Source organism: Passer domesticus, chromosome 21, assembly GCF_036417665.1.
Source record: "Passer domesticus isolate bPasDom1 chromosome 21, bPasDom1.hap1, whole genome shotgun sequence".
Classification (NCBI taxonomy): domain Eukaryota; kingdom Metazoa; phylum Chordata; class Aves; order Passeriformes; family Passeridae; genus Passer; species Passer domesticus.
The window spans coordinates 4,933,636-4,957,917 of NC_087494.1; the positions used below are offsets into that span (position 1 = coordinate 4,933,636).

Sequence of the window (24,282 nt, forward strand, 5' to 3'; positions counted from 1 at the left end):
TTTGCGGGGCTTGGGTTTTTGGGATTGTGTGTGTGTCTTACCTTCTTAGTCCACGTTCTTAAGACCAGACTCCTGGTTTGGTTTTGAGTTACAGAATCATGGAATCACAGACTGGTTTGGGTTGGCACACCTGGCACTACCCCAGGTTGCTCCAAGCCCTGTCCAGCCTGGCCTTGGACACTTCCAGGGATCCAGGGCCAGCCACAGCTGCTCTGGGCACTGTGTTACATCTTCAGCTTCTTGGACTGTGTGTCCTGAGGCAGACCTGCCACATGTTGCCTTTTTTCATGTGCAGCTTCCTCAGGAATCAAGCACTGGCTGCTAGGATACTGGGCTTGATGATTTATTTATATCAATTACAGCTCTTGAGCTACTCTTAGGGATGTGTTGATTTTAGGCTCATGATTCCTGGATCACTGTGGCCTCTTGGATGCAGTTAACTTTTCACAGCCAATACTGCAGAGTTTCATAGTGACAGATTCCTCAAATTAGGTTTAAAGAAAGAATTTGGGGTTTTTAACATCAATTCATGGACCCCTTAAATGGTCTGGGTTTTAAGCTTTTCTGGTTTATTCTAGGGGCTTGAGGAAGGCAGGCCCCAAATCCTGGGTGTCTTTCTTTGTACCAGGATGAAAACCAAGGGTTCAGAGAACTGCTCAGTTTTCTTAATTTGGGGTTTAAGTAGAAAAATAAACTATTTATTTGTGAACTGAAATTGGTGATGAAACAACTCCACAAACACAAGGCTTTAGGTGAGAGTTCTTAGCTGTTAGAAAACCACTACCACAACCCTTTAGATGAGAGTTTTTAGCTGTTAGGAAAAGGAAGAATGAGGATTATTTTGCTTTGGTCTCTGCCACTCAGCCACAGATGACTCAGACTCGGGGAAAAGTTCATCCCTTTTCACAAAGACAAGAATTTACAAACAAACTTCCTCTGTGTGAGAGCAGGGTCACTGTTTTCTCTCTGCTTAGTGCCCAATTTCATCTTACTAGAATGTTTGGCTGTAATGCAAAGTTTGAATCTCGTTAGGGGAAAATCCCAGTTGTGGCTGTGCTGCCCATGTGTCACTGTCAGGGCTGTGTCACCCTCAGGGATGTTTCTATGGAAAACTGGTGGAAAACCTGCCCAAACAGTGGCACTGTGCAGGACACTTGGATTAATTAATTAACTAACAGGAAAATTTCTTAGTGTTGCTTTGTGGCTGGATGGAATGTAGGAGAATAGAGATAGTGATGGAGGCAATCTCACCCCTAAGGGGTTACAGCTGTGTTAATTACCAGGAATTAGGAACAGGCCTGCCTTTAACAGGGCACAGCTAGATCCAGTGAGGATGGGTATTGTAAAAGAGCAGGTTGGCTGGTCGAGGAGTTAGATGGAGTTTGTTGGAAGTTTGTGTGAAGTGCTGCAAGGAGCTGCTCATAAGAAATCTCCAAGAAGGTATGGAGCTTTTGCACTAAGATGACGACACTGCTTCAGCATCATCATTATTAATTAATTTGGGGCAAAGAATATAATTTTCACATGCAAAAAACTGCCTTTGCTTCTCTGTCCCCTGAGATGCAATCACAGAATCCTGGAAGATCCTGAGTGGGAAGGGACCCTCAGGGATGCTCAGCCCAGCCCCTGTCCCTGCACAGCCACCCCAACAAGCCCACCCTGAGAGCAGGGTCCCAACGCTCCTGGAGCTCTGGCAGCCTTGGGGCAGCTTCCTTGGGATATGGAATAATGGGATAACAGGGCTGATTCCTCAGGCTGTCCCAGCAGTGCTCCTGACTGACCCGCAGGAGGCCAGAGCCTCACCTTAACCTCAGGGTGCTGAGAGTGCAGCTGTGACAGCAGCAGCCCTCTGCCATACCTAGGGGTGTTGATACTGATCCATTTCCAGCCAAATGATGGCTGGGAAGTGGATATTCTTGGGAAGTGGGTGTTCTGTCAGCCTGTCCTTGCACAGAGCAGGATTGTAAGCTCAGCTCTGGACAGCTCAGTCCCTGCTCTTTCTTTACCTGTGTGACACACCTGGGCAGGACGGGTGTAACCTGCTGCTTCAGAAATTCCCTGGTTTTGCCTTGTTCCCGTGGGTGAGTGACCTGTTCCCATGGCTTGGAGATCTTTGGGAAGGCTGAAGCTGGAGGTCTGTGGTGTCCATCCCTCTGGGAACCCTGGGGTCCCCGGGCTGGCAGTCAGTGGTGACAGTCACCTTTACACAGCCCCAGTGGCAGAGGTGTGCCCAGCAGGTGAGATGAGATACTGAAAGGAGAAAAACATACTGAAAATCCCAGCTGTGTGCACAAGCAGCTCTGCAAGGACCATACAGACCTTGGATTTGTTTGGGGATTGTTCAGCTCCTTGTTCTCCATTCAGTATTTCCAGTGATGGAATTATTGCTAATTAACCCTAGAATTAGTGTAGAACTGATTTAATTGCTATATTTCTTTTGCTACAAGAGCAAGAAACACACTCCTGAAAATACCTTCTGCATTCTTGGGCAAGTATCTGTTAAAATTCAAATAATTACTGTTCAAGTGGCATGGGTGATCTTTCTAATTTTTAATATCCTAGCATTGCCTGTCTTCTAACAGTTAATTATTTTCATAATGAGCTATGAATGCCACGTATGTTAGGAACAAAATAAAAACAACAACCTGACAGAGGGGGACAAAGCTTCCCCTTCCAAAGCTGGGGAGAGGGCACAGAGGCAGCTTTGGATTTACAGCTGTGGGTTGGTGATGTAATTTTGAAACAGCCCCTAAGAAAAGGGAGGCTTTGCATTCCTGCCTCTTCCAAGTGTTTGCCCTTGTGGTGGTGCCCCCACTTCACTTCTCTCCTGGAATGTGCAAGTGGAGGTGGGACAGGGTTTTTTCACCGCAGTGACCTCAGCACTGTGAGCCTGGACCAGCCCCTCTTGGTCTCTTCTCCTGGAGGAGCCTCTGCTGGGCTCCTGGCTTGGGAATTCCGTGGCCAGTCCTGCTCTGGAATAAGCTCCTCAGTTGGCTCTGGGAACATAGAGTAGGAAACTTCGAACCAGGGATACCTGCAGAGTGAAATCGAGAGTTTTTCTGTGAGGATATCCTGCTGCTTCCTTCCATGTCTGACAACAACTGATTTTGGTGATTTTGGGGATTATCTGCTCATCCTGGGGCAGCACAGAGTCTCTGGCAGCTGAATCCACTTTTGGCTGGTGGTTCTACCTGCAAGTACCTCACCTTGGCAGTGTTCCCAGAGGAGCACTGGAATATTTTCCCTTCAGCTCAAGAGTTCATTTCTACCCAAACATTTCACGCAGTCCTAGGAGAGAGTAAATGTTTCCCTTCCACAAACCGGTGCCAGCTGCCAGTGAAAACTGATTTTCTGCCTCCTGATCGCCTCGGCTGGAGGTCCAGAGGACATGCAGGGATCCTCCCACAGACTAGCTGTGACACTTCCACATCCAAACCCACAGCTCCACTGGCTCCCAGCTCTGCCAGTTCATTCTTAAAAAACACCACTGATGGTTTCACCGTGCTTCAGTTTCCCTTTTGCACTCCAGAGCTCCACATCAGTACGAGTTTTTGGTTACAACAGTATCCATTGACCTGGATTTGAGGTTTGGGGTGTTTTTATTATTAAAAAAAAAGCCAGGGAAGTGCATGTATGGAAAATGGTGTGGGTTTGATCAATAGTAGGAATTGGAAGTTTTCCATCTCTTTTGTGTAAGATTGCAGGAAATAACAGCAATGGCAGAGCGAGACGTTTCCTACCTGTGAGGCCGGAGGAGACAACATAAACTTCCACACCCGGTCCCGGGGGAGCCGGAATGCCTTCGGGGCAAAGATCAGCATCGATCAAATTAAAGCCACCACCTCCACCCGCTTGGATCTTAAACCTTTTCAAACAAAGTGAATGTAACCCAGCACCTACAGGCGCACCTGGCTCTTGGAAATTGTTTCCCGTTTCTACTCCCGAGTCTGGACAATTTGCAGCTCGTTGTGGGGGTGTGGGCTTCCCTCGCATCCGTGACGAGTCTCACATCCTCCCTCAATCTCCTGCTGCTTTCAAACGAGGGAGTTTGAAACGAGTGAGTGAGCCCTGACTTTGGGGGAAAAAAGGCAGTAAGCAATACCCAACCATGTGATGTTTAACGATGGCCAGTGCTGGTTCCTGCCCAGGGATGGGGCAGCCCTGGATGCAGGGACAGACTGGGAGTGAGAGGCTGGAGAGCAGCGCCCTGGGAAGGGCCCTGGGGGTCCTGGCAGGGGCAAGTTGGATCTGAGTCACCGCTGGGTCCTGGCAGCCCAAAGGGCCACCCTGTCCTGGGGACACCAGGCCCAGGGAGGGACTGTCCCACTCTGCTCTGCACTGGGGCAGCCTCACCTCCAGGGCTGGGGCACTTTGGGCACCACGAGATCAGAAGGATCCAAAGCTGTTGGAGAGTGCCCAGAGGAGAGACAGGGAGCTGGGGAAGGCTCTGAGGAGCGGCTGAGGGCCCTTGGCTCGTTCAGCTGGAGCACAGGAGACTGAGGGGAGGCTCCTGGGGGCTGCAGCTCCTGCCCAGGGCAGGCAGAGGGGCAGGGGCTGAGCTCTGCTCTGCAACAGGGCCAGGAGCCCACGAAGGGCTGGAGCTGTGGCAGGGCTTGGCATGGAGCTCAGGGCAAGGCTCTTGGCCCCGAGGGTGCTGGCACTGCCCAGGCTGCCCAGGGAATGGTCCCGGCCCCAAGGCTGCCAGAGCTGCAGGAGCGTTTGGCCAGCGCTGCCAGGGCTGCTCAGGGTGGGGCTGTTGGGGTGGCTGTGCAGGGACAGGGGCTGCCCTGAGCATCCCTGGGGGTCCCTTCCAGCTCAGGATAGTCCAGGATTCTAAGTTACTGCCAGCTGAGGACTGGAGGAAGCACTGGTTATTGACACAAAGAGAGTTTGATGTCAGACCAGAGTGGTGGCTGGAGTGTGGACTCACTGCTATGGACACCCCAGCTGCAGTGTCTGACACTGATCCCTTCCAACTGCTGCTCCAAGCAGGATTCTTAACAAAAAGCTAATACATCATTCATTAAAGGAAAATTGATTTCTCTGACTAGCTTTGGGAAGGAGGCTGCTTTGTGCTGTTTCTCAGCATGTGGATACTGGAGTGGAATGGCGAGGAGCACAGCAGCAGGAGTTGGGGTGCGGGCTGGGGTCTCGTTCCCAAAGCTGGGGCTCCCAGGCGGCCGTTCCTCGGAGCGGGAAGCAGACACCTCTCCTGGCGCTGCCACAGCCGGGAATTTGCCACTGCAGCTGCAGTAGGTGTTGGTTTACACGCTTTCCTGAAAAACTTTTCATTGCTTTGTCTTCACTCCAGTTCCTCGTGTGCAGATTTACCCCCCCCCTTTTTTTTTTTGTTTTGTTTTGTTGTTGTTGTGGGGTTTTTGTTGTTAGGGTTTTTTTGAGCGGTTTTTTTTGCACGCTGCTGTTGCACGGAGCGAACTCCCGAGCTGCCCCGGGGCAGCCCCCCGGCGAGGGGCCGGTTCTCCCCGGGGGTCCGGGCGGGTCCGCGTCCCCGGGGCGCGGGGCGGGGCCGGGGGTCGCGGGGCCGCCAGTCTGGCCGGGGTGGGCACGAGGGAAGATGCCCAAAGCTGCGCTGCCGGGACACCGGGGGAGCACGCGGCGCTCGGCGCTGGGGTAAGGCCGGGAGCGCGGGGGCTCGCCGGGGGGAGCGGGGCCGGGCCGGGGGGGCACCGCGCGGGGGCGGCGGGGGGAGGGACTATATGCGGGCGGAGGGATCCGGGCGCGGCGGGCGGTGGGAGGCGGCTCGGTGGGTGGAAGGGGCGGGCGGAGGGAGCGGCGCGCACCGGACGGCGGGAGCGGGGCCAGGGCCGGGAGCGGCGCCGGGAGCGGAGCGCAGCGGGCCGGGCCGGGCCGCGGCGCCGCCTCCCGGGGACAGCGGCAGCGCGGAAGGGCCGGGAGCAGCCGGCGGGAGGCGGCCGGAGCCAGGCGGGAGCGGGCCGGGAGGAGCCGCCATGGAGCGGAAGAGGTGGGAGCGCTCGGCGGGGCCGCCCCGGGCGCGGGGGGGCCGGGCCGGGGCTGCAGCCACAAGTGGAGGGGAAGGGAGCGGGGAGCTGGCCCGGGCCGGCCCCGGGGGGTCGGAGCTGCTCGGCCCCCCTCAGGGCCGGGGCAGCGCCGGGAGGAGCCCCCGCGTCCCCTCAGAGCGGCTCCTGCCCCGCCGACACGCGGGGCTCTTTATTCGGAAGGAGCGGCGCGGGGGGTGTTCCTCCTTCCCCGGGGCTCGCTCCGCCGCTTTTTGGGCGTACTTCGGCATTGTGGGGAGGGAGCCTCGGCTGCTGGCGGTGCTGGCCCCGGGCGGGCTCGGGATGCGCCTTGCCGGGAGCGGGGCTGCGGGGGGAGCGCACGGCCCGGGAGCTGGAGGGGTTCTATTTATAGCCCTGCATGGCTCATATGGCTGTAGGTGGCCATATGGATCCTCCCCGCACCCACCAGGCACCCGCGGGCTGAGGTGTGAAACTCGGGTCCAGCGGGAGCTGCGAACGCAGCAGGAGCTGTCCCCGTGTCCTCACCTGGCCCTGCCTCTCGGGAAAATCCACACCATCAGCTTCTGCCTCCGACACAGAATCCTCGCAGGACGGTTTGGGTGGGGAGGCACCCTAAAGCCCATCTCATTCCACCCCCTGCCCTGGGCAGGGACACCTTCCACTGCACCAGGTGGCTCCCAGCCCCGTCCAACCTGGCCTTGGACGCTTCCAGGGATGGGGCAGCCACAGCTTTAGCTCCAGATTCCATTTTTGGAATCAGGTTATGCTTGTGAGAAAAGGGGGAGTGAACCAGAAAGTGCCATCCTCGAGAATGTGAAGCCGATTCTGCTGCTGCAGCTCAGAGGCTGAGGGCAGGATGAGACCACCAGCAGCAGCTAAAAGCCTCTAAGATCCTGTTTTTCCCAGAACTTGTTTGTTAAGTTTCAGTGTTGGAGATGAACTTTAAAAACAGGGGGAGAGAGGACAAGTAGCATGTTTTTATTCCCAAATTATTATGGGTTTTCCCTTTGTATCAATTTGGACAGAGATCAAAGGTAGAATAGAGCTTTGTTGCACTAATTTTTGGTTTCTGTTGCATTTTGCATTACCTCAGAGTGGCAGATACAGGTGTGGCAGTTCAGTAATACCTGCGAGAGTTCTGCCTGTTGTTTACCTGGGTGATTGTTCTGTCCAGCTTCCAGGCACGTACAGATGCAGGGAGGGCTTGTGGAAAACCCCCTGTGAGATCTGTGTGTGTGAGCCAGTCTCTGGCTGGAAATTCCATCTTCCTCGAGGTCTGAGTACCTGGGCAGGTTTTTACAGCCAGCCCTCGAACCTCACCCTTAGGAGGGCTTCTGGATGATAGGCTGGGACTTGTGGGCTGGATTCAGAGTGAGCAGAAGTGCAGGCATGGAGGATTTCAGGAAGAAAATTGTGTTAGGGATTTTGACAAAGTGGCAGGTTGTCTTTGAGGGAGTTCTGGCTCTCTTCAAACTCAGGGTTCTCACACGGGGGAAGGAGAATTTAATGCTGCTTTATGGGGCTTTTTTCTTCAGAGTGTTTTTCTCCTGAAAGTTTGATGACCAAGTGTCAGAAATTTGGGGTTGCTGCTTGTCTCTGCCTCAGGATGTTGACATCACTGTGCTGGGAAACTTCACACTCTTGTGTGAAACTTATTTTGTTGAGAATTCCTTACCTTTGCAGCACAAATGTAAGAAGTTGGAAGGGAATGTTTTTAACACTCCTCCAAGTATATTTTGATCAGTGAAATCTTTTCCAAAAAAATTGTGGAGCAAATGCTTTCACTGAGTCTGTGCTTTGCTTTTCCTCTGTTGCTCTGGTTTGCCTGCAGGGAAGCTCATTATTTCTCACATGAGAAGGAAACGGCCTCAAATTGCACCAGGGGACGTTTAGGTTTGGTGTTAGGGAGATTTTTTTCATGGAAAGAGTTGTAAAGGATTAGAACAGGCTGCCCAAGGCAGTGGTGGCATCATCATCCCTGGAAATATTCAAAAAAACATGTGGATGTGACACCTGGGGACATGGTTTAATGGTGAACATGGTGGTGCTGCTGGGGTGATGGTGGATCTGATGATCTTAAAGGTCTTTTCCACCCTTAACAATTCCATGATTGCATGATGCCTGAATTGAGCCCTACAAAATCATCTGGTTGTAATTGTTTGTCCCAAACTCTTGTTTAGGGATGTGGTGCTTCTGGAAATTTGGGAGATTTTGTGTGTCTCCAAGTGGTTTTTTTGGGGGGTTTATTTTTGGTATGGTTGGAGTCCAGCTTGCTGAAGGAAGACCCCCCTGTTGTCCTGCAGGGCAGGGGACATCATCCCCTGGGACAGCCCCAAGGGGACGGGGACAGCTCGGTCCCCGAGGCTGCTCTGTGGGATGGGGCTGTGGATGTGCGGGGTGCGGGGTGGGCTGTGGCAGCTGGAGGAGTTGCCCCCCTGGCCTGGTGTGGTTTTCATGGCCGTGCCAGCCCATCCTGGGATAGCCCAGCTGGGTGGGGGTGCTGTGACAGAGACGCTGGCAGTGTTGGTCATGCCGTGTCTTGGGGTCCCCATCTCCCTGTGAGCACCATCGGGAGCTCCTGCAGCCCTCCAGGAGCCCCTGGTGCCGGGATTTGCCTGGAGCAGAGCTGGGGGGAGAAGCCAGGGCGGGAGCCCGATGGAGAGCAAGAAAGAATCATTTTGTGTTGTTCCCGTGCCCCATCCAGCGAGGCTCTGAGTGTCTGCCCTCAGTGCCCCGTTTTCCCTGGGCTGTTCCTGCCTCCATTCCTGCCAGAGGCACGCGGTGCCTGGGTTTGCTCACGGTTGTTTTTTTTTTTTTTGGTTTTTTTTTGTGGGGTTTTTTGTTTGTTTGTTTGGGGTTTTTTTTTGTTTGTTTGGGGTTTTTTTGTTTTTTTTTGCCTTTTGTCCCTTGCTTCCCAAGTTGTGCAGATCCTGTGCAGGCTAAATGGGAGAGCAGAGGGGAGGAGACTGTGCTGCGGGAGGAGGGGAGCGGGCCTGGGCAGCCGCTCTCTCCTTAAGGATATAAGGCAGGAAACAAAGGGTGAGCTGCACATGGAGAGCCCGGGCACCTGGCAGGCCTGGCCCTTCAATAGGCTGCTCCCAACGCGCCTCAATCTGCCCGGAAAAGTCTGGGAATGAGAGCCGGGGGTGCCTCGGGGTGGGTCCCGGCAGCCAGGTCTGTTTTGTTAGCAGCAGCCAGGCGGCCCGAGTGAATAAAGCCCCGGAGCTGGTGATGGACGAGCGTGGAAAATCCTTTGCAACTTGTAAACTCCTTTGCAACTTGGCCGTGTCCTTGCCTTTCACGCAGGGAGCTGTGGCAGAGCCTAATTCGGGAGCTCGGGATCAATCTGGGCTCTCAGCGTTGCTGCCTGGGGGGTGTTACAGAGCAGAGGTTGGGCTTTACAGCTTTGTACCAAAATGTCTCGTTTCTGGGCCTCTTTGTGCAAAAGCAGGCGTGCAGGAGGAGGTAAATTCTGTATTTTGTGACATTTAAAGGGAGCTTCAACAGGGCTCAGAGTTCTGTGGTATTTGGGGAGTTTCTGTGTGTCCTGGTATGCATCAGGAATCCCGCTCAAGTTTTGGGTTCCTCTGGCTCCCCCCACACCTCTGACCCTCCCAGGTGTGTGTAGGTGCCCCAGTGTCCTGCATGGTCCTGCCAGGGGGTCCCCAGGAGCTCCAGGGCACCCCATCCCTTCCTTTCTCAGTTCACTGTCACCTTTTGGTCATAGCTTTGCTCCCTGGTCTGCTGTTGTCCCAGAGAGCCTGGGGATGTTCCTGCCTTTTGCAAGACCTAATCAGAATAAAAGTTTTTCTTCTGAACATTTCAGTGCTTTTCCTTTGGGCCAAGCTTCCCCAGGAAGAGACAGGACTCTCAGTCATTTCAGGTGGGTTTTTTGAGACTCTGAGCAGCTTTTCAGTTCTTCCTTGCAAAATGACCACAGCACATACTAAACACACAGAGATGAAGGGTTCTGTTCACTTAAAATCCTGTCTTTGACTGTACTGACTGTTCTGGAAGTTACTCTGCACTTTAATGCATTATTTTTAAACCTGCTAAGACACTAAACCCTAAATTAGAGCAGCAGATCTTGGAAGAAGAAGCAGTGCCATGTTCTTCATGTAGCAGGAGCTTTTCTTCCTGGCTTCACTGGCAGTAACAGCTCTGCCCTAAAGCTGCTGAAGTTACTTATTTCTCTCTCTGGATTGAGGCAAATAGCTCCCTTTATAGTTTAAAAAAGTGATTCACAGATTTGGGGCTGGACACAGCCTCTGTTCCTTGGTCCTACTCTGTGTTGTGTCCTGGCCCAAGTGCAGCTCCACAGGGAGCTGGTCCAGCTGAGGAATAACCAGTGGGGGAGTGTTTCCTCCTCCTCCCCTGCCCTCCAAAGATGGATTATTTTCCTCAGCTGGTTCATTTGCATGAGCACTGGGCTGTGTGAGCAGTGGTGGTGGCAGGGAGGAGATCCAGGCAGGATAAGCAGCTTGGGAGCAGTTGGAGCCAGGAGCTTCCTAAGCAGATGCTGTGTGGGATCACCACAACCTTTCAGTCTTAACTCCTTCGAGAGAGTTTTTCTAATTTCAGTTTTAGTGTAATTTATATTAAATTGATCTCAGTTTTTGGAGACCTTTTAATACTTTGGTACTTTCTGGGTTTGGTTTTTTTTTTTAAACTATTTTTTTTTCATGCATAGCCTGACTTAGCCTAATTGCTTTGTTGCTGTCCTATACCAGAAATTCTCTGCTTATGCTGGTTTTCCCCTAATAAAGCTTCAGGGCAGGAGACAAAATGTGAAAATAGATCTTTTGTTTTGTTGTTGTTAAGACCCTGGTAAAGTTATCAGTATCTCACCAGTGTGAGATAAGGTGGTAACTGGCATTTTTTGTCTTAAAATGCCTTCCAGCCCATTAAGCTTTGATAGTGGGATGGGTACACAGGGAATGAGCTTCTCCTGGGTGTGAACTAGGGCTGAATATGCAAGTTGCAAAGTGGAGAAAACCAGAAGTGAGAGTCATTGACATAATAAAGAGATGTTGTTACGGTGCTCAGTGAGAAGGTGAAGAATACTTGGTGCTTATTGTCTTTACAGTCCTACACTGCAGCCATTGCACACTGGCTTATTTTTGCTTTATGAATAAAAAAAGCTTATGATGTTGGATTATTAAAAAAAAACCCAAAACACCAAAAAACACACAAAACCCAAAAAAAAAACCCCAAGAAAACATCAGTAAAGATGTGGAATAATTTGTGCCTGCTCTCCACGTTGAGTCTTTGTGGAAACCCAGGTGTTACAGAAGAATCTCTCTTTCCTTTTTCCATTAATGGAAAGTTTTACAAGGTTGTGACATTTGTCTTTGCATCACTTTGTGATTTTGTGTTTTGCAGCTTGTCAGTAGTTAACTTCTGGTTTTCTCTTTTTCTGAAGTCTTCAGGATGCTATAAAAGACATAGACTCAAACCTGAATGTACTGTTCAAGGGGCAGGGAGAGGAGACAAGGAGCATTTTTTGTACTGGTCAAATGCAACAGTCCTGGGAGAAAAAATTATACTCAAAAAATGGGCATTTACTATGAGAGACAGCTGAATGAAAAGTGCATCTGTGCTGAGATCTCCCTTGGTGGTTATTGTGTGCATTATGCTACATTTGTTTATCTGATCAGAACCTTCCTCTTGACATATAAAAACATTTTAACTTAATCTGTGTGTTCCACATGAGAAGGAGTCAGTATGAAAGCATCTCAGAGTTGAACATCAGCTCCATTCTGGAAAGTCCAGCACGTGTTTTCCAGGATGGCAATAACAACTCTCCCTCCTGAGCTGCAGAGGCGCCGGTGTGGAGGTGCAGAGGGTTGAGGTTTGCCTGCATGTGGCTGTGGTGTGTTTTTTGCAGCCCCAGTGGGAAGAAGTTCCGCAGCAAGCCGCAGCTGGCGCGGTACCTGGGCAGCTCCATGGACCTGGGCACCTTCGACTTCCGCACGGGCAAGATGCTGATGAACAAAATGAACAAGAACAGGCAGAGGATGCGCTACGACTGCTCCAACCAAGCCAAAGTAAGCCTGGGAGGCACTGCTGCTCCCCCTCCCTGCCGTGCAGCTGCCAGAGCAGTCTGGGAGAGGGAAAACGCAGCAGTTCCTGACTGGAGTGGGAATTGGAGCTGTGTCAGAACAGCTCTGGTGGTGGGGGTTGGACCAATGCTGCTCCCAGGGGATTGGTGCTGTGGAGGAGAGTTGTGTCACTGCTCAGTCTTCTGTGGAGGAGGGCAGGGAAGAGACTGTCACCTTCCTCAATTCCCAACACAAGAAAGGCATTGATCTGTGGGAATGAGTGCAGAGGAGCCCCTCTGCTCTGAGCCAGGCTGGCAGAGCTGGGGCTGCTCCCCTGGACAAGAGAAGGCTCCAGGCAGAGCTCAGAGCCCCTGGCAGGGCCTGAAGGGGCTCCAGGAGAGCTGCAGAGGGACTGGGGACAAGGCCTGCAGGGACAGGAGCCAGGGAATGGCTGCCAGTGGCAGAGGGCAGGGCTGGATGGGAGATTGGGCAGGAATTGTTCCCTGGCAGGGTGGGCAGGCCCTGGCTTGGGGTGCCCAGAGCAGCTGTGGCTGCCCCTGGATCCCTGGCAGTGCCCAAGGCCAGGCTGGGCAGGGCTGGGAGCAGCCTGGGACAGTGGCAGGTGTCCCTGCCATGGCAGGGCTGGCACTGGATGGGCTTTGGGTCCCTTCCAATCTAAACCATTCCATGATTCTGTAATCCCCCTCCCTGGAGTGTGAGCTCACCTCCTTCAGCACAGTCTGCTCCATTCCGCGGAGCTGTGCAGCAGCTCTGCCCTGCCCTTGTCTTTGGTTTGAGGGGAGAGGAGGGATTTGGGTCCACAGGGGTGAGGAGAAGCTGCAGCTCCTACCAGGGACTCACTGCAGCTCCCCCAGGCTGTGCTGCTGACCCAGCTCTGGCACTGATGGAAGGGGAGGTGGCATTTGGGGCAAGAAGCGTGAGGGGGGAGAGGGCTGTGAGTCCTATTTGTAGAACAAAAGAAAAGATTCTCTAGCTGCTGATTCAGATTGTTCAGGTGGCAGGATGGCAGTGACAGGCTCCCTGTCTGGATTGATTGTCCCAAGTCATTGCTAAGGATCTTCATCAGATGCTAAAATCTTCCCCAGAACCCAGCAGCTACTGTGTATGCACCTAAACACTGCATGTGGAAAAGGCACAATCTCATTTTTGAAATACATCAGCCAGTCAAGGATCATCATCACGCGAGTGCTGGGAGCATTTCTTCCAGTCCTGGTGCTGCAGTGATATTTTGAGACCTGCCTTGAGGCAGAGACCAGCAGCTCACACACCTCTCAAGCTAAAAATTCTGCCCAAAACTCTCAATAAATGTACAAATGTTATCACTGGCTTCTGAAAGGATTAGCACCCAGATGGTTCAGAATTATATTTGTCCTGAATACATCTTTTCTACATCTCATGAATAAATCTGTGAAGCAGACACAGTGTTTGCATCCCTGAGAACAAAGTGTGTCCTACAGCCATTCCAAGAGTTGTGTGTTGGATTTTGGGAATGAGGAACAGCCTTCCTATGCTTCCCCTAACAGAAAATGTAGTGCAAAATTGATTATGAGCTTCATTTAAAAGCTGAGCTTTGTTCAGAACCAAAGGTAAAAAAGGGACTCAGCTTTCAGTGGTGTTGGTTTGTTTATTGGTCACAACTGGATTTAGAAGGAATGGTTTGGAGTGGTTTCTGGATTCAAAAACCAGCCTAAATCCCTGCATGTATTTTTTTTAAATTTATTACAAATATTGTGTTGTAATCTTCTCGTTTAGTGATTACACGTGGTTTGTTCTGACTCCTAAAGTCATTAAAAATGGGAGTAAAACTGATGTGTGTGAACTCACTTGGGAGGAGGCTGCTATGTTAAACAGAATGAGTGGAAAACTTTGATAGGTCTAAGGAAGATTTGAATTTAGTTATGTATTTTTAGCAGCCTAACTTGTATAACTTGAGATTAGACAAGATTTGGAGCCCAGGAACTGTTCCCTGCTGCACTTCTTTGTGACTGTAGTAGCATTTTACCAAACTGTAACATTTTTTGTGGGTTTTTCCTTTTCTTTTCATGTGAAACAGGGCAAGCCTGATTTGAACACAGCCCTGCCCGTGAGACAGACAGCCTCTATCTTCAAACAGCCCGTCACAAAGATCACAAACCACCCCAGCAACAAGGTGAAGAGTGACCCCCAGAAAGCTGTGGACCAGCCCAGGCAGGTAAGGCTGAGAAACTCCTGGATTTCCTACTGGGAGGATCCCAAAATAATCTGCTTTAATTTTGTGTTGCTGAACAAATACTCCCTGGCAATTCCTGATCTCTGGCACTTCAGCATTCAGAAAAATCTGATCTCCGGGGGCAGTGGCTTGCAGTGCTCTCAGCTCTTAAAATCAGAACAAATCCCATTCCCAGTCTCTAGTTCTGGACTCTGCACACTGGGATTTACAAACTCCAGCCTTGGTTCGATCCCAACTCCGTTGTAGCTAAACCTGAATTTCTTTCATGCTGAAATTAAGCATTATGTACAAAATTATTCAGACATTGTAGCCACTTCAGAGGACACTTAGGTTTAGAATCACTGTCAAATGTTGCAGTTGTGTAAGAATTCCATGTTCCATTAAATCCACATTCCTGAATGGATCCCATCCAGTGTGGTGTTCATTGCAGTGCAAGGGTCTGTATATGAGTAGGAGTAAACTCTGCTTTATAAGATCATAAATTCACTTAGAATGTTATTGTTAATACAAAATCAAAGAGGTTTTCTTATAATGTGTATTTGCAAGCAAGAGAGCACACCAAAATTAGAGGAAAGGGTACTCAGGACAAGGGAAGGCACTGGTAAAATAAGCTGGACCTGTTGGAACACTGAAAGCCTTTTCTGAAAACTTAAAACACTTTTTGAAGGCAGATTCTAAGAATTTAATAAACCTAGTTCAATATATATAGAACCTCCAGGTGTGAGATAGAATTTATCTGAAATTGGTGGGGTTTTGGTGGTTGGGGTGGGATTTTTCTGTTTTTTAAGCAGGTTGGCAGGGTCTTACCGTGGTTTTCTGGGGAACCAGATCCTGTATGTTCACAGTGCTGTTGCTATTCCTGCAGCTTTTATAGTTAAGGCAGTAAAAGAGAACACCCAAGATAAAATGCCCTTTACCAGTTCTGAGCTGGATTTGTGTTCCTGTTTAAGATATTTTACTGGACTGCAGAATATTTTGACTTTTTCTCAGCAGACTCCAGATGCTTCTGCAAAATTTGAAAGTAGTGCCAAGTCCCATCATGCACTGGCTTAAAAATCCCAGAATTGTTGGGTTTGGGTTGGAAGGGATCTTAAAGATGACCCCATTCCACCCTCCTCCCATGGTAGGGACACCTTGCACTGTCCCAGGTTGCTCCAAGCCTCATCCAGCCTGGCCTTGGACAGTTCCAGGACTGGAGCAGCCACAGCTGCTCTGGGTAACAAAAAAAAAAAAAAATCACCTATGGAATATTCAGCCTGTGTTTGGGCTGTGGCTGCCCTCATTCTCCTTTTTGGAAAAGCCATGTGGGGTCAGTTGCACTTGGATTTTGACAGGCAGGAAAAAGGGTGGGATATGCATGGACTGTTTGAGGCGAGTTCTTGATTTCTCAAAACCTCAATAAAAATGTGGCTTTTTGCAAGACAGTTGATCCTCCAGCTGTGCATTGCTATCCTCCTGATGTCTCTCCTGCATCACCTGCAGAGTTAAAGGTGTATCAAGGTGATGTGTTTGACTTTCTACCACACCACACATTCAGGTGCTTTTAAGCCTTGGGAGAGCCTGTGACTGAAAATGTGGTAAAGGAGAGACGTGGGGGAAAGGACCAATTTGAAGGGAGAAAATAATACCCTGAATACAGTTCTTGCATTCCTTCATTTTCTGTGGGATACGTAGGACAGAAACAGGGTGCAAACAAGGCTGTCTCACACTCTGGGCTTCAGCAAGCCTGGCCTTGCTGCTGCAGCTCAGAGCAGTGAGAGTTCCAGGCCCTGGAAGGAAAGAGAGTTTTCCAAGGCAGCAACTTGGGAGAGAGGAGTTGTGGGGCTGTGTTGGAACCCTGGCTGCTGAGAATTTGAGACTTTCTGTGCTGGCAGGCACTGACCCCCAGAGAACACTGCATTGACCTGGGGCCGTGGAAAAGGCTTCCAAAATGGAATGATAGAACTGGGATTGTGGGTGTGGAGTTTGGATAGAAGTGTGTGATAGCACAGGGTGGAAAACTTAGAGTTTAAGGTTTTAGAATACAGTAATAGATATAGAGCAAGATGGAGGTTTTAGGGTGGAGGCTGGTCCTTCTTCTCCACCTTCTTCTGCTTCTCCTTCTTCTGCATAGGTTTGGGTGGTTTTGTGTAATTGGATAAAAAAGGCCACATTGTGGGCCATGGGTGGTTGGTTATTAGGTAAAAAGTAAAAATAATTCAGGTGTCATTTCTTAATTGGACAGTTTATCCTTGCAGAGAGAGTGATAGGGCTCCATTTTTTTGTTTGTTAGAGTGAAGTGCTGTAGAATTCAGGGTTTGTGAGACTGTAACATAGATAAGAACTAACAGACATCTGAGTCCAAAGAAGAAATACCATCTCACACATTTAATCCTAAATCTGGCTAAAAGAAGTTAGGACTCAGCAGGGCTGAGGGGCAGTGAGGATTGTTCCTGCTGTTGGAGGTAGCAGATCCCTTCTGTGGTAAATCCACATTAAAGTGTCCTCAGCACTGCTGCTCCTGTCTGCACAGGCAGCAGGGATTTTGTGCAGCTGTCAGTTCCATTCCTGTTGTGCAGTAACCACCAATAACCACCTGCTTTGGCTGCAGCTCTTCTGGGAGAAGAAGTTGAGTGGACTGAACGCCTTTGACATTGCAGAGGAGCTGGTGAAAACAATGGACCTTCCCAAAGGGCTGCAAGGTAATCAGAGGCTGCCCTTCACTCAGGGCTGGCATTTGGCACCTGGCAGCAGGGAGTGAAGGTGTTGGGGGTGAGCTCCCTGTTCCCAGAGCCTGCCAGGGCTGGGGCCATTCCTGCTGCAGCAGGAGCTGGAGTGCTGGCCTGGGGTCCCAGTGCCCTTTGTTCTGAGGGAACACTGAAGCAAAGCCTCTCAACCTTTCCAGAAACAGCACAGCATCTCAGATTGCTGTTTGGGTTTGGGTTGGAAGAGACCTTAAAGCTCATCCTGTTCCACCCCCTGCCATGGCAGGGGCACCTGCCACTGTCCCAGGCTGCTCCCAGCCCTGCCCAGCCTGGCCTTGGGCACTGCCAGGGATCCAGGGGCAGCCACAGCTGCTCTGGGCACCCCAAGCCAGGGCCTGCCCACCCTGCCAGGGAACAATTCCTGCCCAATCTCCCATCCAGCCCTGCCCTCTGCCACTGGCAGCCATTCCCTGGCTCCTGTCCCTGCAGGCCTTGTCCCCAGTCCCTCTGCAGCTCTCCTGGAGCCCCTTCAGGCCCTGCCAGGGGCTCTGAGCTCTGCCTGGAGCCTTCTCTTGTCCAGGGGAGCAGCCCCAGCTCTCTGAGCTTTGTTTAAGCAGAATGGAACCATCTTCCTTTGCCAGTTTGGTGTTTTTTCTTTTCTTTTTGATTGTAACAGAATGAGGAACTGCTCTAAGTTTCAATCCCCTCGGAGAGCTGCAAAGGTGCTGTTAGAAGCATTTAGGTCTGAGATTTATGTCATGTGAGCTTTCCAACTGACAGCCTGTGCCTTGCCATTAAAATTTAATTGCCATTGTCCTGATTTCCTGCTCCCTGCCTGGGGCAGTGCTGCTCATGGATTTCCCTCCCCCTTGCAGGCGTTGGCCCCGGCTGCACGGACGAGACTCTGCTCTCTGCCATCGCCAGTGCCCTGCACACCAGCACCATGCCCATCACTGGCCAGCTCTCTGCAGCCGTGGAGAAGAACCCTGGGGTCTGGCTGAACACCTCCCAGCCTCTCTGCAAAGCCTTCATGGTGACTGATGAAGATATCAGGTGGGAACTGGAAATAGCACTTGTGTTCTGGAACGAGCTTCCTTGTGCTCAAACAGTGCTTTGCTTTTCTTTCTCAATGTCTGAAGGAGCACTGTGCCTTGGGAATGGATTGGAATGGCTCTCTAGCAAGAGAGTAGACAGAAGTAGTTACATGAAGCTCTGTCATGTGCTTAAAGCCCACTATTTTTTATTTTGGCCGTGCTTAGTTACTCTGGAGTTTCAGGCTCATGTTTGTTTTTTTTGTCAAGTTTGTTTTTATTACAAAAGTGTCTGAGTTGGGGAAACCTCGACTGAGGCACCTCTGAGCAGAGCTGGCATTGGAGAAATCCTGTACAGGGGGATTGGATTCTATTCACCTTTTTCTGTGTCAGTAAATGAATTAAATAAAATTTATGGATTGACCAAACCCAAGCCGTGCCTGCTGTGGTGACAGGGAGCAAGGATGCAATTTATTCTGCTATAGGTTGCTTTACTAATGAAGTCTTCTTAAATCAGGATTGGTCAAACTCAGCTTTAAGCTTTTGATGGAGAACTGAATATACCAAAGGCCTGCAGCATGCAATTTGCATTCATTAAGTGTTTAAAGGCAATCCTTGCTTTGACTGCTTGATAAATCTTCTGGAATTGCAGGATGACTTTTCTGGGCTTGATTGAAACATAAACGACCAGGAAAAACAGTCTGTTTGTAACTTTGATGTCCTGTGGCTGAGCTGAAATAGGAGCCCCATGAGCCACTGATTGTTGATCACTTCTTTGCTGTGTCTTTGACTTCTTAGGGTTGGGACTTAAAAGCAAAATGAGCAGAAAGAAATGGCCTGAAACTTAATTTTCTCCAGTCTTATTTTTGAAAGTGTGCAGGGTAGGCTGACTTGTTAGTTATTAGTAGTAGGAGTTAAAAATCAGCATTAGGCTAAAAAAAAAAGCCAGCTGCTAGATTAGCCAAATTTCAGCCAGAAATCAACAGGTGCAGGACACAGAATAGAAATACTGGACAAATTTTTAAAGTGTTTTTCATCTTCACTCAGAGTACAATGCCAGGTGGGGGTTTTTGGGTTCTTTTCTTGTTCTACAATGGTGTTCTTAGAGGGCTTTTCCAGTCCCTGCTTGTCTCATGGTGGAGGGATTGGAGACTCCTTTCCCTGGGCAGGGGCAGCCCTGGGGGCTGACGTTGTTGTCCCTTGTGCTGGGCAGGAAGCAGGAGGAGCTGGTGCAGCAGGTGAGGAAGAGGCTGGAGGAGGCCCTGATGGCTGACATGCTGGCCCACGTGGAGGAGATCGCCAGGGATGGGGAGCCCCCCTCGGAGAAGGAAGGAGCAGAGGAGGAAGGAGAAGAAGAAGAGGAGGAGGAGGAGCAGGACCATGACCAGGAGATGGAAAATGTATAGTCCAGGTAGGGTGGTAATTCTGTGTCTTACCTTAAACACTGGGCACAGGAAGGTTTTCAGGAGGAACCTTAAATATTGATGAATCTTCACTTTTCAGCCTGGGCTTTGAAAGGTGTGGGGCATTGGGTCAGGAATGGGGGAGGTGGGCACGAGACCCCACCTGCAGAGCTGCCCCAGCCCTGGAACAGCAGCAGGAGGACGTGGAGCTGCTGCAGCCAGGCCAGAGGAGGCCACGGAGATGCTGCCAGGGCTGGAGCCCCTCTGCTCTGAGCCAGGCTGGCAGAGCTGGGGCTGCTCCCCTGGACAAGAGAAGGCTCCAGGCAGAGCTCAGAGCCCCTGGCAGGGCCTGAAGGGGCTCCAGGAGAGCTGCAGAGGGACTGGGGACAAGGCCTGCAGGGACAGGAGCCAGGGAATGGCTGCCAGTGGCAGAGGGCAGGGCTGGATGGGAGATTGGGCAGGAATTGTTCCCTGGCAGGGTGGGCAGGCCCTGGCTTGGGGTGCCCAGAGCAGCTGTGGCTGCCCCTGGATCCCTGGCAGTGCCCAAGGCCAGGCTGGGCAGGGCTGGGGAAGGCTGTGGAGCACCAGGAGGGACTGAGAGAGCTGGGAGGGCTCAGCCTGGAGAAAAGGAGGCTCAGGGTTCAGCCCCAATTGTCTCAGCCTGTCTCTGTAGGCTCATCAACTCTGTAAGATGAACTTAGTGGCCTCCTCTGGAGCCTCTGAGACAAGAATCAAGAATGTGGTGAGGGAAAAAAGGGACTTCTTAGGATGAATAGCAGAAGAGCTCCTTTGGAGGGAATGGGGATTTCAGGTAGGAGGAAGATTGATTTTGTTAAGCAATCCTTGAAGCTTGAGGATTGATTATAATGTGCAATCTGCTTGGCCTTTGGGAGAGCCCATCTTTTATCTGGGCTCTTTTTTCCCATTTCCCCTATCACCAGCAGTAGCTTTATTTGGACAGTGAATACCTTGAATTCCTTTCTGCTGCAGAGGTCTGGCAACAGGCAGGAGCCAGAACAAACTGACTGCTGCAGGTGAAACCCAGGAGATAAAGACATGGATGTGCTGTGACAGTGGGATTTCTCCTTTTAAGAAAAGATACAAAAATTCTTTTTGAGTTACAAGGTCTTTGTTTTTCCTCTTTCAGGGAGTTCCATCTAAGAATTCCCAGTATAAACCCATTCAGCAGGGTCAGCACAAGCATTCACAGAGCCAAGAGTGCACCATCAGTCCAACTGTACCCCAGAGCCTTTGGATGGACTTCAGGGAACATGGAAGCTGATGGTTCATTCATTGTAGGGGAGTTCTGCAGATGGAACTTGACTGAGCTCTACTCCTCTTCCTTTTTCTAAAGGGGTAGGGTGATTGGGAATGCAAAAGTGGGAGGGGATAAAGAATATCACATGGTGGGAGGGAAAATCCTAGGAACTGAATTTGCTGGCTCTTTTATTTTGGGGTTTTTTTGGTATTACTTTTTGTGGGTCAGTGCTGGGTGATACATTTTTAAGCTTTTCTATCAAAGTACTTTTAATGACCCACAGAAACAATTTTCTCTCTAACCCAAGGGAGATGCTGTTTCACTCCTTGGCTACTCTGCTGTGGGCTACCTGTTTGTACCTGACTGTAGGGAGGTCATTTCATGTCGTGAATGGTTCATTCCATGTGTGAATTGCTGTTTCCTCACAAGACCACATTGGTCTTGGAAGTGTTTGGCAGTGTGGTCTCAGAGCTGAGCTGCCAGTGCCTCTCCCACCTGAGCTGGGGTGAGGAGGGGAAGCTGCACTCGAGGACTTGGGCTGCCAGCTCTGGGAATTGGGGTATTTGGTTATTCCACACCACAGTTTGGATGCAGAGCTCTGTGTGTCCAGACATTTGCCTCCAAGACTCTGTTCAGAATATACCCAGCCTGAGGTATATGTTTCTTTGGTTTAAGTCCAGTCAGAAGGACTTTCTCAATTGGGGATGGAAGGATGACTCATTTCTGACTGAAAATGAGGAAAACTTCCTCCTTTTTCTCTTCTGGTGCCAAGAACCTGCCCTCTGTTCCTCAGTGTGGAGGGAAGGGGATCCATTCCAACAGGTGTGACTACACACCTGCTTTTGTGTGCAGTAATGTTCTGACCTCTTTAAAAAAAAAAAAAAGTAAAAGGTTGATTTTTCTATAATTGATATCTAAAAAATGAATTTAAAGCTTTTTATTAAGTATTGAATCTTTCTTATTTGCATGTGCAGTGAAGTGACCAGCATTTTGTGTCAAAAATTGGACTGATGTGAAACCTGCCTTAATGTGTTTATAAGTATTGGGCTTCACCATGGGTACCTTGATTGATCCCTCAGTCTCTTCCAGTACATCTTTGAGCATGTTGGGGTAACTTGTGGCTAAAAATGGATTTCTCTGGGAAGGGAGACAGGAGAGGGGAGGAAGATGAGAGTTGATAGCTTGGGGAATGTGTTGACTGGGTTGCAAAATGATTTTAGTCTTAGAGTATCCATTGCATAACCAGTGCATGGACATCTCGGCTGAGAGAACACTACAAAGTGGTGCATTAAATACTGTGCCACCAACCAATTGTACAAGTTGTTGGTATCCCAAAACTTGGGGAAGAAAGTAGCTCCCAGAGCCTTTATTGTATGAGAAAGATTAGCAGGGACAGCCAGGGGCCAGGGAATTGCCTTTGGGAGTAGTGCAGCTTAGTGATCCCTGAAAAATATCTCATGCCAAAGTGATTGATCCTTTATTCACTCTTTTCTTAAAGGTTTGAAAATACAAAATTGGTTGATATTGCTCATTTGAGTACTGCAAGGAGACTGAATTGTACTTTGCTGATGCTCTGCCAGGTGCTGCTTTGGGGAGCTTTACCTGGCACTGCAGGCAGCGACCATTCTTTTCTTTTCTGAACAGTCTGTTACAGTTACTACTCTGTAAATCTGTCCTCTTGTAAGTCATGGTGTTGAATTAAATGTTTCTCACAAAGAAGAGGTTCTTCTAGTCTGCCTCAAGCCCCTACCTGAAGTTTTGTGCTCTGCCCTTTCCACTTCTCCCAGTGGGGATGCTCTGGGGGTTCAGTTGTGGGCTCCAGTCTGAGATTTGGACCTTGACAGCTGGAGCCTGGCAGAGGGGAATGTGGAGGGAAACTTGTGGAAAGCAGTTCATTCTTGTTGCAGAATCCTCTCCTGTGTCCCCAGCACGGGAGAAGCTGCCAGGGTGTCCCATCTCATGGGGAGGTTGGTGATAAGAGTCACAGAATTAAGGTGGGAAAAGAGCTTTGAGATAATGAAGTCCAACCATCAGCCCAGCACCACCACATTCACCACTACACCATGTCCCCAGTGTCACATCCACACTGCTTTTGAACACTGCCAGGGATGATGACTCCACCACTGCCCTGGGCAGCCTGTGCCAGGGCTGGACAGCCCTTTCTGTGGGGGGAAAAAAAATCCCAAATATCCAATCCAAACCTTCCTGGTTCAGCTTGAGTCTATTCCCATATGGCCTTTGAATCTCAACTCCAGCAGTTCATATCCCACCCCAGAGGTGTCCTTGTGGCCAGAGCAATCTTATTCTGACCCTGGCTTTTTGAAAACCTGTTTAATATCTGGTGCTGTCTTTATCTACTTTGACTTGGATCTAAACATACCATTGAGGCACCGTACCACAGGTGATTGAGGTGCTGACACTCACATTTTGATACATGAATATCAATTTAAATTGCTGCCAGCTCTCTTGTTTCACCCCCCACCCCTTTCCCAGTTCAGCTCTCTTTCCTTCAGTTTACAAAGTTCATGATGTTTTCATTGATGTGGAGGAGTTGCTTGTGCAAAGTGCCAAAGAAGGACCCAGGACTCCTCTCACAGCAGAGAAAGTGAAATACCTACCTGCTTACCAAGGTGAGGAAACCAAATGTTTGCTTTCACTGACCATGACGTGTGTTTCATGGTGCTGCAATAACAACTGGATTAGTTTGTCTTATCTCAGCCCTGGGGGTGACTGATGGGCATAAAGTGTCTGCCATCATCCAATCTATCCCCAGGGTGGAGAAAGCAGCTTGAGCTACAACTTGTTAGGCACATGATTAGTAAATAATGTACTTAAGAGTAATTGAGTGGAATTGGGGCAACACTTCTATTTCATTCATTAATATTCTCTGCTGCATAGGGTGTTGAAGCCTACAGTTTTTTTCTTCTCTGCTTTGTTGTACAAAACTTCAAGATTTAAAGGAAATGTCATTATCCTGCTGCTTGGGGAGTGTTATTTTTACTGAATTCTAGCTGGATCAAATTTTGTACAAACCATAGAATGAATTGGAATGGATGTTGGTGCAGTCTGGATTTGGCCAGCAGAGCTCTTGAAGGTGGTTCTGCCCAGGAAAAGTTGGCTCGATTCACATCTGAAATTGAACTTGCTGAACTGGCTGTTGAGCAAGGAAAGGGAGGAGTTTTCTTGCTTGTAAACTCAGCCCAGCAGGAAGAGAAGAGAGTCAGGGATGACATGGCTGGACTCGGAGTGCAGGCATGTTAAACCCTGCCTGGGGAGGCTCTGGTGTCCTGGCTGGGAGTTTGGGTTGGAAAGGACCTCAGAGCCCATCCAGTGCCACCCCTGCCACGCAGGGACACCTCCCACTGTGGCCTTGGGCACTGCCAGGCGTCCAGGGGCAGCCACAGCTGCTCTGGGCACCCCAAGCCAGGGCCTGCCCACCTTCCCAGCCAGGAATTCCTTCCCAATATCCATCTAAATTCTCACTGCTGCTCTGTGGGATATGAGTGAAGCAGGATGCCTGGAAGGACTCCTGAGTCAGGTGCTTTTGTCTTGCTTTAAGGAGGGACCATTCTGTCTGGACTGATTGTCCTGGTCCTTGGAAAGAGTGTGGGGTAATGTGTTTAAAGGGGGAGGAGG

General features: G+C 50.1%; 1 protein-coding gene across 4 annotated transcripts; it reads left to right on the forward strand.

The window, feature by feature from the left end:
• Positions 1-5,545: 5,545 nt before the first annotated feature.
• On the forward strand, positions 5,546-22,362 carry MBD3 (methyl-CpG binding domain protein 3). Of its 4 annotated transcripts, none has more exons than XM_064396299.1 (8): positions 5,546-5,631; positions 9,826-9,882; positions 11,887-12,046; positions 14,115-14,252; positions 16,861-16,951; positions 17,830-18,007; positions 19,199-19,396; positions 20,536-22,362. In XM_064396299.1, exons 1-7 carry the CDS (start codon positions 5,576-5,578, stop codon positions 19,389-19,391), a joined length of 873 nt encoding a protein of 290 aa, XP_064252369.1. In that variant the 5' UTR covers positions 5,546-5,575; the 3' UTR covers positions 19,392-19,396; positions 20,536-22,362. The 4 variants fall into 4 exon arrangements, with proteins under 4 accessions (XP_064252369.1, XP_064252368.1, XP_064252367.1 ...); XM_064396297.1 differs by lacking the exon at positions 5,546-5,631 and adding an exon at positions 5,781-5,983; XM_064396298.1 differs by lacking the exon at positions 9,826-9,882 and having other exon boundaries at positions 5,569-5,631.
• The last annotated feature ends 1,920 nt before the right edge of the window (positions 22,363-24,282 follow it).